The sequence below is a fragment of the Leopardus geoffroyi genome, chromosome C3 (assembly GCF_018350155.1).
Source record: "Leopardus geoffroyi isolate Oge1 chromosome C3, O.geoffroyi_Oge1_pat1.0, whole genome shotgun sequence".
Lineage (NCBI taxonomy): Eukaryota > Metazoa > Chordata > Mammalia > Carnivora > Felidae > Leopardus > Leopardus geoffroyi.
The window spans coordinates 728,923-745,330 of record NC_059338.1 but is presented as its reverse complement, the minus strand read 5'-3'; the positions used below and the strand labels follow the sequence as shown (position 1 = coordinate 745,330).

General features: G+C 57.8%; 1 protein-coding gene across 4 annotated transcripts in view; it reads right to left on the bottom strand.

Annotated features, from left to right (window-relative positions):
- Positions 1-16,408, bottom strand: part of IL6R (interleukin 6 receptor) — a 43,271-nt gene that overhangs the window by 12,020 nt on the left and 14,843 nt on the right. For all 4 annotated transcript variants that reach the window (XM_045456020.1, XM_045456022.1, XM_045456021.1 and 1 more), the window contains exons 2-7: positions 15,718-15,969; positions 14,802-14,925; positions 13,038-13,219; positions 12,633-12,799; positions 12,051-12,192; positions 628-674 (exon numbers count right to left, since the gene is read on the bottom strand). In XM_045456020.1, coding sequence (XP_045311976.1) covers positions 628-674; positions 12,051-12,192; positions 12,633-12,799; positions 13,038-13,219; positions 14,802-14,925; positions 15,718-15,969 — 914 coding nt within the window. The remainder of the gene's footprint in view (positions 1-627; positions 675-12,050; positions 12,193-12,632; positions 12,800-13,037; positions 13,220-14,801; positions 14,926-15,717; positions 15,970-16,408) is intronic.

Here is a 16,408-nt window from a genome sequence, read left to right as displayed (position 1 = left end):
GGCTCAGCACCGAGCACATCTGGGCTGGCCCTCAGCCAGCGCCCACCCCGCACCTGGCCACACGGCACAGGCTGTACCCGGAGCCTCTTCCGCCGGTTCCTGGGAAGCCCTGCGTCGGCCACATATGAGGTGCGAGGCCGGGGCTCCTTCCCTGGGCTGCTGGCTCCAGGAGGGGCTGAGCCTCCCAGTTTAGCTGGCCCTCAGGGGATTAAGGACCACAGGACAGGCAGCTGGGTGGGAAATTGGATTACCCAAAGATTTGTTAAGCAGCTTCAGAGGTAATCCTCTTTCCAGAAAATTATGACACCGGGAGCCCACAGAGGAAAGGCTCAGATGCACCGAATTTGATTCCGAGCTCAGTGGCGTCTCTCAGATCAGAGACGAGACCTCGGCCACGAGGCACAGGGCGTTCTTCGAGCCAGGCCAGCCAACTCCACAGACCACCGTGGCCGCGACTGTCCTGGGACAACCGAACTGCTCTGACCCCGTTGTACAGAGGCTCGAAGAGAGCACGTGACTGGCCCGTGGCCACATTTCCAGTAAGTGGCAGGGCTGGGATCTGAACCAAGTTCTGTCCGGTGCCAGCCCACAATCCCCAGCCCAGGTGCTGCTGTCCTGGCCACTCACCTGCGTGGAGGGGGGCGCCTCCGTCTTGGCTGGGGGGCTCCTGGGTTCTGTGGGCGGAAGAGTCACAATTAATGATGGACAGACCCCGAACTCTCCCAGAGTAAGCTTGTTGCCGTGTTGGCGAAAAGAACGTTATGCTAGAATAAGCTGGTAGCCAGCCCTAGACAATTAGTTATGTAAGTATATATAAATATTACATACAAAACCATATATAAATATATAATTAAATTTGTTACATAAATTAAATAGTTATATAAGTTAGGAGATAGCCATAGGTTGCAACAGTCTTTAAAAATAAAGGAGAGGGGCCCCTGGGTGGCTCAGTCGGTTGGGCGGCCGACTTCGGCTCAGGTCATGGTCTCGCGGTCTGTGAGTTCGAGCCCCGCGTCGGGCTCTGTGCTGACAGCTCGGAGCCTGGAGCCTGTTTCAGATTCTGTGTCTCCCTCTCTCTCTGCCCCTCCCCTGTTCATGCTCTGTCTCTCTCTGTCTCAAAAATAAACGTTAAAAAAAAAACAATTTTTTTTTAAAAAAAGAAAGAAAAATAAAGGAGAAAAATGTTGAGAATATAGTTATACGAAAAATACAAGACGGGAGGCTCACACGGTCTGATGTAAAGTCCCGAAAGAAAGAGATTTAGTCCACAGTCATACCACCCTGAACACGCCCGATCTCATCTGATCTCGGAAGCTAAGCAGGGTTGGGCCTAGTTAGTACTTGGATGGGAAGAAAAAGATTTCTATCACTGTTTATTATACATTATATACATACATGTATATTTACACACAGGGAGCAAACAGAACAAGTCGCTGGATGGAAGCACTATTGACATTAAAAATTTTTTTTTAATTTTTTAAATGTTTATTTTTGAGAGAGAGACAGAGCGTGAGTGGGGGAGGGGCAGAGAGAGAGAGACAGAGGATCCAAAGGAGGCTCCAGGCTCCGTGCTGTCAGCACAGAGCCAGATATGGGGCTCGAACCCACGAACCGTGAGATCATGACCTGAGCCCCCCAGGCACCCCAACATTTTAATTTTCTTCTATTCACCTTTCACAATAAAAAATAGTTAAGTTCTCATCCGCCCGGGGGGGTTTGGTAGGCTTTGCCCAGTAAGGGACGTGGTCCAGGCACACAGGAGGCCCCCCTTCCTGGGAACAGTATTTCTGCAGAACCCCGCCGCCCCCCCCCCCGACCCCGCCACAGGAGGCCAGGCATGAAAGCAAGAGCACCAACATGAGGACAGGCTTTGCGGCAAGCGTGGGCCCGAGGGACCAGGGCCTGAACTGTGACAGGCCACGGGTGGAATGCTCTGGGGTTTAAATATTTTCTTTCCAGCCCATCATTTTTCCGTTGAGAAGTTAAAAACACTACGGAAACAGTTTACACAAAGATACGGAGCCTAACCTGAACCAGGAGTAGAATAAGGGGACAGAGAAGGTGACCACGCTTCTGCTCAGGAGGGAATGTCCAGCAGGACCGTGCTGTCCCCAGGAGGGGAGGAAACACACAGCAGCAGCCCTGGAGGGGCCACCAGAGCATGCTCACCATCCCATCGTGCAGAGGAAACAGAGCCCAGAGAGGGAAAGCAGCTAGTCCAAGATCACACAGCCAGTCAGCCCGAGATCAGCCTGGGGAAGGCGGGGAGGAGCCAGTGCCTAGCGGAGAACATGCAGGTGACGGCGGGTGACGGCGGGTGACGGCGGGTGACGGCCGGCCGAGCACAGGGCACGGGGCACTAACGAGAGCTAAACCCAGGAGTCGGGGCGGCCCTGCCGGGACATACAGCCGAGCACAGACGGCCACTCGGTCCAGGGCTTCCCAAACCCAGCCACGTTCCCTTCCTGTGTGGCTCTTTAGACCCCGTCCTTGGTCTGTGGCCTCAGAACCTCGGGGCTGGGACCCAGATATCGGGGGTTTTAAAGGCTCTACAGGCGCTCCTGGGTGGCTCGGTCGGTTAAGCGTCCGACTCTTGGCTTCGACTCGGGTCGTGATCTCAGGGTCCCGAGTTCAAGCTCCTCGTCAGGCTCTGTGCTGACAGCACGGGGCCCTCTCGGGCTTCTCTCTCTCCCTCTCTCTCTGCCGCTTCCCAGCCCGTTTTCTCTTTCTCTCTCTCTCTCAAAATAAATAAACATTATTAACAAAATACCTTAAAATTAAGTCTCACATAACGAGACTTTTTAAAAGTCTTAGGTGACCTTCATGACCACGGGGCCCTGATTCAGACCATTCTGTCCCCAGAGAGAGAAGGTAAAGTCTTTTGCGTTGTTCTGAATAAAAACCATTTCCACTTTACAGACGGACACACTGGGGCTCAAGGGCAGTCAGGCCAAGACCGCCAGTAAAGTGCCACGAACGTTGCCGGCACCAGCCTTTGCGGACGGCCACGACGCACCAGCCCCGAGGGGTCCAGGCGCCTCCAGTTCTGTCCCGTTTTACACTCAGCGTCCCCGGGAGGCAGGCACCGTGAGCTCGGGTTTACAAAGACACTGAGGCTCAGAGAGACGTTGCCCACGTCAGGGAGCGCGCTGTGCTTTCCTGTTTAGGCAAAAGCATTTCTCTTTCCTAACGTCTCCCTCCGGCCGGCGAGTTGGGCGAGAGAAGGAACGCACACCCGTGTCCCCATATCCCCGTGTCCCCGCAGCTCCGTATCCCCGTGTCCCTCGTGTCCCCGCGGCCCCGGAAGTGGCTGTGGCGGTAACGAGAGCCTGCATTTACGGAGCACCTACCACGTGCCAGCCTCCTACTTCACATGACTTCACAAGTCCAGGCTTCAGGACAGCACTCGGTCACTCTGTCACAGTCCCGTTACTCACCCCCATTCTACAGACGGGGAAACAGCCACAGGGACGTTCAACAACTTGCCCAGTTTTGTAAGAAGTGACCAATCTTTCTGGCTCTAAGAACGCACTTTTTTTCTTTATTTTAAAACCATCTCTAGATTGAACATTTCTCAGATTCAGAGACTATATCTTGCTCATCTCTGTGAACCTAGTATGTAACACATTTTTTCTCAAGAACCGTGTAGTTACTAAAATTTCGATTATGGAAAAGCACTCAGGAAAAAGACTACTTGAAACAGGAAGCGTGTTGCCACTGCGGGTTTTCCTTCTGTGACTATTTCCGAGACGACAGGAGGCCCGTTCACATTCCTAACAAAATTAGTGAACTAACAGAGACCACACATGAGTTCTGGGCGTTTTTTTCACACGAGTTCTTAAAACAAGAAACTTCTTTCCGTTAACTTGAGGGTTGGTCTGAGTCTGTCTGCTCGGGTTTTGGAACAGAGAAGTCCAGGGTAAAGAAGGCAGAGGCCTTCAGGACCGATAAACAGATAATCTGGTCAAGACACCAAACCTCTCTTAGACACCGTCTCCTCATTTCTGAGCAAGGCGGACAGCTTCCTCCGGGACAGATCACCTGAGATCACATGCGCGGAAAGTACCCCAGCCTGGTGCACGATATTTGTTTTAAAATGGACCTGGGGTGCCTGGGGGGCTCAGTCAGTTGAGTATCCAACTTCAGCTCAGGTCATGATCTCGCAGTTTGTGGGTTCGAGCCCCTCGTCGGGCTGTGTGCTGACAGCTCAGAGCCTGGAGCCCGCTTCAGATTCTGTGTCTCCTTCTCTCTCTGCCCCTCCCCCGCTCACGCGTGTGCACGCGCGCTCTCTCTCTCTCAAAAACGAATAAACATTAAAATAAATAAATAAATGAATGAATGAATAAATAAATAAATAAAAACTGACCTCAGAATTGGGAACAAAGAACGTAACAAGTCCTGGGGGCGGGGGTTGCCTGGCTGGCTCAGTGGGTTAAGCGTCCACCTCTTGATTTCAGCTCAGATCACGATCTCTCGGTTCGTGAGTTCGAGCCCCACATCAGGCTGTGTGCTGGCAGCTCAGAGCCTGCTTGGGATCCTCTCTCTCCGTCCCTCCCATGCACTCTCTCAAAATAAATAAAGAAACTTTGTAAACATTTTTTACAAAATAATAACAAGTCCTGGGGATGTGACTGCACAGTACAGCGACCACAGTGAACAGTGCCCACATTGCTTATTTGAAAGTTGCCGAGACTGGATCTTAGAAGTTCTCATCACAAGAGACACACTATCTGTAACTATGTGTGGTGACGGACAGACAGTGTGATCATCATTCAGCAACATATACAAAAGCAAGTCATAGGGGCGCCTGGGTGGCGCAGTCGGTTACGCGTCCGACTTCAGCCAGGTCACGATCTCGCGGTCCGGGAGTTCGAGCCCCGCGTCGGGCTCTGGGCTGATGGCTCAGAGCCTGGAGCCTGTTTCCGATTGTGTGTCTCCCTCCCTCTCTGCCCCTCCCCCGTTCATGCTCTGTCTCTCTCTGTCCCCCCAAAAATAAATAAACGTTGAAAAAAAAAATTAAAAAAAAAAAACAAATACCAAGTCATTAAGGTGTACATCTGAAACTAATGCAACATGATATGTCAATTATATCTCAATAAAACCGGGGAGGTGCAGAGAACATACATTTTTTTCTAACAAAATATTTTTAAATTGCATATTATGACCAGTTAAGGGCAGGGCTCAGGGGTAGGAGTACAGAGAGCGAAACAAGTGGGCCAAGAATAAAAAGCGGAAAAAGAAAAAAGGAGGCCAAGGTTGCAGAGAGGTGAGGGGACAGGGACAGGGGGACAAACCACAGAGCCAGACGCCCGCAGGAAAGGGGCCAGGGGACAGCTGTCTGCAGGGCCACCCACTCTGGGCTCAGTCCCTGCCTCTCACCTGCCTACACAGGCCACAAACCACCAACCAGAAAGTCAATCACTGCTCCTCCCGTAGTGCAAACACCAAAGCCCTCAAGGAGGCGCTGACAGTCCCCTGCGGCCGGGCCCCAAGCACCCCTGGGTGGTCTGCAGAGAGCCCCCTAGTCTGAGGCCACAGGAGAAAACCTCGGGGGAGCAGCTTGGCTGCCGAAGCGTCTCACCCCTTCATGACACGATGGAAAATGGCAATATGGCAACAGCTACATTTTACTTAACTATTCACATCCTTACTGAGCAAAATTAAAAGTTGGCAACCACAGGGTGCCTGGGTGGCTCAGCTCGTTGAGCGTCCGACCTCGGCTCAAGTCATGATCTCGCAGTCCCGGGAGTTCAAGCCCCGCATCAGGCTCTGTGCTGACGGCTCGGAGCCCGGAGCCTGCTTCGGATTCTGTGTCTCCCCCTCTCTCTGCCCCTCCCCTGCTCACACTCTGTCTCTGTCTCTGTCTCTCTCTCTCTCAAAAATGAATGAACCTCTAAAGGTTGGCAACCTTATATGGCCCTAAAGCTCTCTTCAGAAATGTCACAGCCGGTGGAGGCCCAGCGTGCAGGAGTGAGTGCACCGGGCAGCGTGCAGGCAGGGCTCACCGGTGCGGCCCCCCCAGGTGGTGGGACACACGTGTGCAGGTGCCTGGGGCCGCTGGATCGGGGAGGTGAGTGAGCGGCCAGGCGTGGGGGTCAGCTGGCGGCCGCCCTGGGAGGCCCCTCGGGGCACGGCCTCTGCAGAAACCTGTGCCCGACGGGCTCCTGAACCCCGGCCGTTCCCACCTGGGCTCGGGGAGGCCCCCAGCTCCGGCCTCGGGACACCCCAAGAGCTCCTGTGCCCGCAAGCCCCAGCACCGCCCAGGGCCAGGCCGCATGCGGTGAGCATGCTATGGGAGCGGGTCCGAAGGGCTGCCCAGGCCCCCGCCCCACGCTCGCTCTGCAAAGGGGCTCGCTCGATGCCACCCTGTCGGGGCCGCGGGAGGAGGGGCCTGGAGGGCGGCTTCCCACTCGAGAGGGGCTGACCGCCGCCTGCGAGAGCTGTCAGGGGACACTTGGCCTCCCGGAGCAGCTCGGGGGGCGGGGCGGGGGGATCCAAGCCGCACGGGCCCTCTCCACCCTGCACCAGCACCCCCTGCCTGGAACAGGCCTTCCGGCACCTGCCTCATCCCAAGCACCTTGTGCAGGTGCTGGACCTTCTGCTCGCTGCACGGCCGGCCTGCTGTCCCCTTCTGTGTGGGGACAGTCCCACACACCCTCCAGGACTCGACACAACCCCTCCCCCCACCCCCGTGAAGCTTCCCCAGCTCTGTCTGGGCCGCCCCGAGGCCGCCGCGGCCCCACAACGCCCCGTGTGCAGAAGGACGTCTCCTCTCTGGCCTCGTGCAGACTTTCACCAGGGCTCTCGGTCCCGGCCGGCCTGGCGGCCGCACAAGACAGCCACCAGACCTCCAGGCTCCGACACGCCAGGACAGGAGACAGTACGTGCCCGGCCACGAGCAGACAGGCAAAGCGACACTGGGCGTGCTCATCGACACCCGCCTGCCCTGCGGGACCCGGGCACAGAGCACCGAGCAGGGCAGCCGGGGCCCACGCGCACAGAGGACACGCCGGGCACACACGTTGGCTCCCCCGACCCACGCGGGTGTGACGGCACCGGAAGCCGGGACAGACTGGCAGAAAGGGAACGAGACGCGCCACAGCGTCCCCACTTTCCACACGGCCCGGCCGAGGCTCTGACGGGTCACCAGCCCTGACTCCTCGCTCCGCCGTGCTCCCCACGACCCCCGCGGCCCCCAGAGGTCAGCACCCCCAGGCCGAGGCCAGGGGGCAGGCGCGGCCTGCATGCGGGGGGCCTGTGCTTGGGGAGCGCCCTGATGCCAGGGCACAGACAAGCCCAACGGCCCTGGGACTGTGCTGGCGGTGGGGCGCTAACCCTCACTCCCACGGCACTCCCTGGTGTCCAGCCCAAACCCCCTGGCACTTGCCCTGGCTCTGCCCTCCACAGCGGGGGAACAGCTGGCCGTCTCTCGGCGTCTTTACCGCTGGGGCTCTGGAGACCCCCCGAAACCACACACGCACAGGACGGGGTCTCCGTGCTTCCGAGGCTGATGCGAGAAGCAGCCAGGTGCGGTGTGTGAGCCCCACGCTCGCTCCAGCCACAGGAACGACGGCGAAAACGTCAGAGGCTGTCCTCGGGGCTGGCGCTCCCTCTGTGGGGACGGGGTCAGTCATTTAAAGAGGGACAACCGCAAGTGAGACCCGGTGCAGGAAAAGGCAGCCAGACGGGGAGCCCCGTGGGTCGGGCTGGCTGCACCACAGCCTGGAAAGAGAAAGGCAGGCAGATGCGGGGCCCGGAGGCCCACAGAGCAGACCAGCTGACGGGCTCGGGTTACCCCGGGGGGCAGCGCGGGGCTGACACGAGGAAGAACTTTCTTCTTGAACAGACACTCCTCCAAAGAAGATGCACCCGTGGCCAGCAGCACACAGAAAGTTGCTCACCACCACTAATCATTACGGAAAAGCAAATCAAAACCACAGTACTGCCTCACGGCCAGTGGGACGGCGAGTCTCAAGACAAACAAAACCAGAAAATAACAAGTGTCATGAGGATGTGAAGAAACTGGAACCCTATTCGTTGCTGATAAGAACGCAAAACGGTGCGGGGGCGCCTGGGTGGCTTAGTCTGACTCTTGATTTCGGCTCAGGCCACGATCTCACGGTTTGTGGGTTCGAGCCCCGTGTCGGGCTCTGCACTGACAGTGCGGAGCCTGCGTGGGATTCTCTCTCTCCCCGTCTGCCCCTCCCCTGCTTGCACCTGCACACACGCTCTCTCTCAAAATAAACTTGAAGAAAGAAGAATGCTGGGGCGCCTGGGTGGCTTCTTCAGTTGAGCGTCCGACTTTGGCTCAGGTCATGATCTCGTGGTCCATGGGTTCAAGCCCCGCGTCGGGCTCTGTGCTGACAGCTCGGAGCCTGGAACCTGCTTCGGATTCTGTGTCTCCCTCTCTCTCTGCCCCTCCCCTGTTCGTGCTCTGTCTCTCTCTGTCTCAAAAATAAATAAACGTTAAAAAAAAAATTAAAAAAAAAAAAGAGAGAAGAATGTAAAATGGTGCAGCCACTGTGGAAAACAGTCCGATAGTTCCTCAAAAGAATTAAAAATAGAGCTACTATATGATTCAGCAATTCCACTTCTGGGTCTGTCCTCAACAGAACGGGAAGCAGGGGACCAAACAGATACATACACATCGTGTTCACAGCAGCATTTTTCACAACAGAGATAAGGTGGAAGGAACCCAAGTGCCCGACCACAGAGGAGCAGTTACGCAAGACGCGGTGTCTTCATACGATGGAATATTATTCAGCCTCAAACAGGAAGGAGATTCTGACACGTGTTACGCAGATGAACTCGACGCTATGGAAACAGGCCAGTCACGAGGACAGACGCGGGGTGTCCACTTATATGAGGCCCGGCAGCAGCGAAACGCATAGAGACGACGGCGACACCAGGGGCGGGGGCGGGGGCGCTGTTTAACGGGGACAGAGTTTCAGTTTCGCAGGATGAAGAGTTCTGGGACATGGATGGTGTGACAGCCTCACAGCGGTGTGGACGTGGGGACGTACTTTCTACCATTTTAATACACTTACAAACGGTTACCATGTAAATTTTAAGTTATGTGTACAAATTGCACCACGATTAAACATCTCTAAAGAGAAAGAACTTTCCGGGGCGCCTGGGTGGCGCAGTCAGTTAAGCGTCCGACTTCAGCCAGGTCACGATCTCGCGGTCCGTGAGTTCGAGCCCCGCGTCGGGCTCTGGGCTGACGGCTCAGAGCCTGGAGCCTGTTTCCGATTCTGTGTCTCCCTCTCTCTCTGCCCCTCCCCCGTTCATGCTCTGTCTCTCTCTGTCCCAAAAATAAATAAACGTTGAAAAAAAAATTTTTTTTTTTTAAATAAAAATAAAAAAAGAGAAAGAACTTTCCAACGAAGCAATTTCTTGGAGCCGTTTGCGGCCATCTGAATCCAGTGGTTGAGCGAAGAGGTGTGCGTCCGAAGCATTTCCCGCACACGGGGCTGTGCACAGCTCTCTCCCCTCGCAGAGGCTCTGGGGCCCCGGTCAGGTTCAGCACTCAGAAGATGAGCGTGTTTGGGCTCCAAGTGTGTACAAATCGAACCGTGGACAGGTCACCACTATGTAGCCTGAGGGATGTCCCAATGGATTTAAACGGTCCCCCTAAGTAAGAGAGAGGACTCAGGCCTCCCTCCCCACCCAGGTCTTTGCGGGAAATAGGCTTTGGGAAGAGGGTCCGGCAGAAACCTGCCTGCTGCCCCTGACGGACGGGTGACGGGAAAAGGGCCGGCGAAGATCTGAGCCTGCACCGGACGTTAAGCGCATCCGACTAGGAAGAGCCCACGGCGACTCGTCCGGCTCCCCCGGGACACGAAAGGCACGGGCCTCATGTGGCAAAGCAGGGGGGAAGGGGGAACGCCGCGTCTCTTCCGGGGGAAGAACACCAACCTCTGTGTGCGAGCCTTCCCCCCGGGGCTGCGGTGCGAGGACGTGCCAGCCAGGTGGGCCTGGGCAATCGCTTTTTTCCCCTCGTTTCTACCTTTTCCTCTGTATCCACATGTCTTCAATAAACGGGTACCGTATTCCCTTTTTTGTTTTACTTGCCTGGCATTTAAGAACAACTCATTTGTTTCGGTTGTGCTTCTGGGGTAATGAGAGCTCAGCCGCAAGCCGGAAGCCTGTGTGGAAGCCGTTCTATAATGGAAACACTGCGGGGCGCCTGGGTGGCTCAGTCGGTTAAGCGTCCGACTTCGGCTCAGGTCACGATCTCGCGGTCCATGAGTTCGAGCCCCGCGTCGGGCTCTGGGCTGATGGCTCGGAGCCTGGGGCCTGTTTCTGATTCTGTGTCTCCCTCTCTCTCTGCCCCTCCCCCGTTCATGCTCTGTCTCTCTCTGTCCCAAAAATAAATAAATGTTGAAAAAAAATAATAAAATAAAAAAATAAAAATAAAAATAAAAAATAAAAAATAAAAATATAATGGAAACACTGCGAACAACGGAGTGGGCTGCTGCAGTAGGTAGTGAGCTCTCCACCTCTGGAAGCATTCAACCAGAGGCTGGACGGCCTCTCCACGCACTGCGATCTGAGAAGTTCCTGCGCTGGCTCTGGGTCTGCTGAATCCTCATCGTTCACAGCAAGGAATCAAGATGTCTCAAGACATCTCAAATCGTTTCCTCAGGAAAAAGGCAAGGCAGCTGCGTCGGCCTGCTGCTCGGAGTTCGGGAGGCACCAGCAGAACGAGGAGCACCGGGCCAAGCAGCTTCCTCTGCAAAAGCAGGACTGGAGACGGCAAGTGGGGGGACACGGGCCACTGTTCCCAGAAGCCCCGCGTTGCTTCTTCGCCGTGAGGGCGTCCTAACTCGATGAAAGTCTCGGGAGTAAAGACAAGACACTGGGGGCACCTGGGTGGCCCAGCGGTGGAGCGTCCAACTCTCCGTCTCGGCTCAGGTCGTGATCCCAGCGTCAGGAGTTCCAGCCCCACGTCCTGCTCTGTGGCTGATAGTGTGGAGCCTGCTTCCGAGTCTGTGTCTCCCTCTCTCTGCTTCTCCCCCTCTCTCTCTCTCTCTCTCTCTCAAAAGAAATAAACACTTAAGAAAACATTAACCATGCAGTTACTACACAATACATTTCCAAAAGTATTCAATGTGAGGATGCTCACGGTATTCTCCCCGACTCACACACACATTTAAGGAAAGGAAAGAAACCTACGAAAATGTTCTCTCTCACTGGTTTTCTCTAGGTGGCAAAAATACTGATGATAATTTTTCTCATATTTTTGCAGAATTTTTCATGTTCTATCACAACCACAGTAATTTCAATCATTCCCCAAAGGCAACTATTTTTACCTGTAACATCTTTTTTTTAATGTTTGTTTATTTTATTTTTTTAACGTTTATTTATTTTTGAGAGAGAGGGAGACAGAGCATGAACGAGGAGGGTCCGAGAGAGGGAGGCACAGAATCTGAAACAGGCTCCAGGCTCTGGGCTGTCAGCACAGAGCCTGACGCGGGGCTCGAACCCACAAACTGTGGGATCATGACCTGAGCCGAAGTGGGACACTTCACTGACTGAGCCACCCAGGTGCCCCCTAATGTTTGTTTATTTTTAAGAGGGAGGGAGAGAGACAAAGCATGAGCTGGCGAGGGGCAGAGAGAGAGGGAGGCACAGAATCTGAAATGGGCTCCAGGCTCTGAGCTGTCAGCACAGAGCCTGACGCGGGGGCTCGATCTCACGGACAGCGAGATCACGACCTGAGCCGAAGTCGGTTGCTCAACTGACTGAGCCACCCAGGCACCCCTGCCTTTAACATCTTTTTAAAAATAGGAAATATTAGTAACTGTGGTTCACTAAATACAGCTACAGATTCTCTGAGGCGCCCCAGCTGTGGAGCGATCCCCCCCCCCCCCACCCCGCCACCGCCCGCGTCCCAGTGGCCGCAGGACAGCAGCACGCGTCGCCAGGGACCCACAGGCAGCACAGGAGAGGCCAGGCCGGCCTCTCTCCAAAGTGGCTGCTGTTTCAGCACTGGTTTGGGCTGACTTTGCTAAGACCGGGGTACCCGTCCGAACCCCACTCGGTACCTGTCCACGGGGTGCCCGCGGCCTCCGGGCTCCACGCGCTCCAGGAGCCGTGACCAAACTCCTCCCGGGCCCGGACCTGCACCCTGTGCCTCGCGCCTCTCCAGGCGTCGTGGATGATGCAGTGATGCTGGAGCTCCTTGACCTGGGGTGGGGGGAGGGGGCTCGGGTCGGCAGCTCCCCGGGGACAGCATGCCCTCGGCGCCCCGCGCCCCAGCTGCACCGTCTCAGGCCCCGTGAGCGACTTGGCCGCACCGTCACCCCTGCGGCCCAGAGCGGGCCGGGCCCCCCCCCCCCCCCCCCCCGCCCCTGCAGGCGGAAGCTGTCACACCCGCGGCACACCGCCTGCCTCCCCGGGTCACACTCATCCTCCCGCACAGAGCCTCGAAGAGGAGGGCCCCGTGCCACCATTCCTGCCTGACAGATGGGACGACGGAGGCTCAGACGGTTCTGGGACTCACCCACAGCCACTCGGGCGGTGCCTCACAAAGCAGGACCCGGAGCCGCGCTGTTCTTTCCAGATCCTGCCCACTGCCCCCGAGGACCCAGCGCCCTTCTCCGTCCGGAAGCCGAAGGAGAACTCACCATCCACGTCGTGAACGTCTTCGACCGCTCGGCCCGGTATCGGAGCTCAAACTGCAGCCTATAGAAGTAAGAGTTCCAGGACGGGGGGTCCCGCCAGGTGACCCTGAGCCAGCGGGGGTTTCCGGGCACGGCGGTGACGGTGACATTGACAGGCGGGTCAGGCCGCACTGTGGGGAAAGAGCAGGCGCGGTCGAGCCGAGCCGGGGAGCAGGCAGGACCCCAGCCCGGCCCCCTCTCCCTCCCCCCTCCCCCAGCCCCCTTCCCCTCTGGCAAGCAAGGGCCCAGAGGCACCAGCTCAGCAGACCCCACGGCCAGCCCCTCCCGGCCCCCCACGAAGTCTCGAGGGGCCCTCGGTCAGAGGGCACAGGGGCAGCTGAGGGCGGGGGTCCCAAAGAGCCTACTCACGGATTCCGTAGCCCTCAAACGTTTGGGGATGGCTGGACTTGCTCCCAGCAGCGTTGCTGACACACAGGGACACCACGTACAAGGAGTCGTCCCCCTCAGGGACTGCCAGCTGGCAGGAGAAGCTCTGCGGCCCCGGAGAGTACTGGCACGGCTCCTCCGAGTCTCCCGAGGGGCTGGTCCCGCTGCACACAGGACGCGCAGCCTCACCACCGGCTCCTGCCCCTTCCGGGAGGGGGGCGGGCAGCCGGGCACCCCGCCTCCTGCAGGCCGAGTGCTCTGGACCTTTCCCCCCTCCCCCTCCCCTCAGGGGACCAGGACAGCCTTCGCGGTCAGTGCGGCCAGTGCGGGGATCCAGGCCAGGCCCGATCACGATCACTATCACCATCACGAGGAGGGAGAGAGCTTCTGGCAGGCTGACGAAATATTCACATATTCCAGGTGAGTCAGATCGGGCCTACCTGGCTCGGAGGCCTGAGACTTGCCCACTTACGACATGTGCGGGCACGCAAGGCCCCAGCAGCCACTCGCCCTGCCTCAGGGGGACAGATCACTGCTGATTCAGGTTTAGACCCCGGGCCCAGGGCAAATTCTCTCCTTCTGGGAAACCTGCCCCTGCGTTCCCAGTGGGAGTCCTTGCCTCTTTGCCTCCAACACCATCCCACCTCCCTCCGGGGTGGGGGCGGGGGGGGGGGCTTTAGTAAGCGCCTAGCCCAAGGCTCTTGCTGACCTCAGCCAGCACTCGAGGGGAGGACCGGGGAGACAGAACAGGGGGTGAGGGCGTCCCCACGTGCACGTGCCTCTTCCCAGGGGCCCGTGTGATCCCCCCAGGCGCAGGGCCCTGTGGCGGCTCCCCTCCCCCTTGGTCACTTCAGGAGGGGGCCCAGGTGCCAGCAGCTGCTGGAGGGAAGCATGAGCCCCCACGCAAAGTCCGCCAGCTCAAGCGTCACCTGGGTCAGCCCTCTGCCCTGAGCAGGCTGCGCACGAACACCTGCCAGGCCCCAAACTGTCACCCGAACGACCCGGCTGTAGGTTCCAGATGGTCCCGATTCTCCCTATGGGCAGCGGTGCCTCTGCAGACGGGCAGTCTACACGGCTCTACGCGGAGCCCGAAGCATTAATATTAGTACGCGACACTGCAGACAGAGCCGGCAGAGGCCAGTCCCCCGGTGCAGTCACTGCTTGGATTTCCTGAAAACTCAGCTCAGACTCCCTTGCAAACGCCCGGACCAAGGGCTGAGGCTCTGGGACCGAGAGGGACTAAGCACGGGGTCATCTTCCACCTCCCGCCCCAGCCCCGCTCCCCCGGGCCCCAGCCTACTCCTCTCCAGGCCTTTCTAGTGGAAGGAGCCTGATAAAGGCTCCCAGTCAAGGCTGATAAGGAGCCGATAAGGAGCCGGCCGGCCGCTCTCCTGGCATTGGGACATCTCTCCAGGGGGCAACGCCCAAGATCTGGCATCTTGAATAAAACCAGACAGGCTGGGATGTGATTCCTAGGAGAGCAACTACCAGCAAGACGGCCTCAAACAAGTTAATCAGTCTCTCAACCTCAGCTTCTCCATCTGCTAAACAAGGAAAATGACCCCCCGCCGGTGCCGCCCCGGCCAGTCCCCCGCTCCCTCCTCCCCACCCAAAGGATGACTTTGCATTGACGACAATGATGTCCGGGAACTGCTGGCCGCCAGTGCCCCCCGCGGGGCCGCTATGTGTGTGGGGGGGGGGGGGCACAGTGAGGATGCAGACACACACCCCGACCCAGATACTCACAACTTCCTCACCAGAAGCGTGGCCCTGGTCGTCCCGGAGGGGGGGCTCCGAGGACCCCACTCACAGGCCACCTTGCTGAGGGGGCTCTTCCGGAAGCAGGTGATCTGGGGCTCCTCGGGAGGGGCTGAAGGGAACGGGTGGCCAGTGTGAGGGGGGCACGGCCCTGAGGCCAAACAGCACCCCCCATACACTCATTCAATCTCTGCAACAACTCCAAGTAAGTAAAAAATTAACCACATTTGGGGCGCCCGGGTGGCTCAGTCGGGTGAAGTGTCTGACATCAGCTCAGGATCTCGCCGTTTGTGACTTCGAGCCCCGCGTCGGGCTCTGTGCTGACAGCTCAGAGCCTGGAGCCTGCTTCGGATTCTGTGTCTCCCTCTCTCTCTGCTTCTCCCTCGCTCATTCTCTCTCTCTCTCCCAAAAATAATAAATATTAAAAAAAATTAAAAAGGGGCGCCTGGGTGGCTCAGTCAGTTGAGCATCTGACTTCAGCTCAGGTCATGATCTCATGGTTTGTGGGTTCGAGCCCCACGTCGGGCTCTGTGCTGACAGCTTGGAGCCTGCTTCGGATTCTGTCTCTCTCTCTCTCTCTCTGCCCCTCCTCGCCTCTCTCTCTCTCTCTCTCAAAACTAAATAAAAAACATTAAAAAAACTTAAAAAATTAACCACATTTGCCAGTGAGGACACCGAGGGGACAGAGGTTAAGCCGTGAAGGAGGAGCACTCCAGGCCTCCGGCTGTCAACCCAGCCTCGGGCAGCAGGGTGGGGTCCCTGTCAGCCACGCCCCCCACCCACGAGGAGCCTCCTCCAGTCTCCCTGCTGGCAGATGTCAGTGGGTCTTCCCCTGTAGGTGTCGGGCCAAAGAAATAACAGCAGTTGGAAGGGACAGCTGGGGCGCTCTGAGCACACAACTGACCTTCCACCAGCAAAAGCACAGTTCCAGCCAGGCTGCCGTTGTCGCGGTAACAGGAGTAGTTTCCAGAGTCACTGAGCTGCACCGACCTCAGAAGAAGCCTCCCTCCCACGCCAGCACCGCGTTCCTGCTGTGAGCCTGGGACCCGATTCCTCAACAGCCAGTGAATCGTGGCACTGTCTCCAGGCTCCTCGCCCGGGCAGGTCAGGGTCACGTCGGCCCCAGGCCGGGCGGTCAACACATCACTCAGCACCTCTGGGGACAGAGAGGACACCCCGTAAGCCCACAGCAACCAGGAAGGACTCTGCTTCTGACCCGAGAAGCCACAGGAGTCAGAACTGCCCACCTGTTGAGACCGCCCGCCGGCGGCCCCCGGGGCCACAGCTACCTCGGCCCAATTAGGGCAACGGCCTCCCCCACCCCACCCCCGAAGCCGCCCCGGCCCCCGACTCCTTCCATTAGAAAACCCTTCGAGGGCTTGGCGTTGTCCCCGTGTGAGTCCCCAGCGTGAGGCCGGGCGCATGGGGACTTCTGCCTCCTGGTCTGGTCCCCTCCCCCGCTCCCCGCGCGACTTCCTGTGTCAGGTCTCAGCCTGACTATCCCCTCCCTGAGGCCGTCCCTCAGCCCCCAGCTGGACTAGCCCCCCCCCCCCCCCCCCCCCCCCCCCGGGCTGCTGTCTCCCTCACGCTATCTC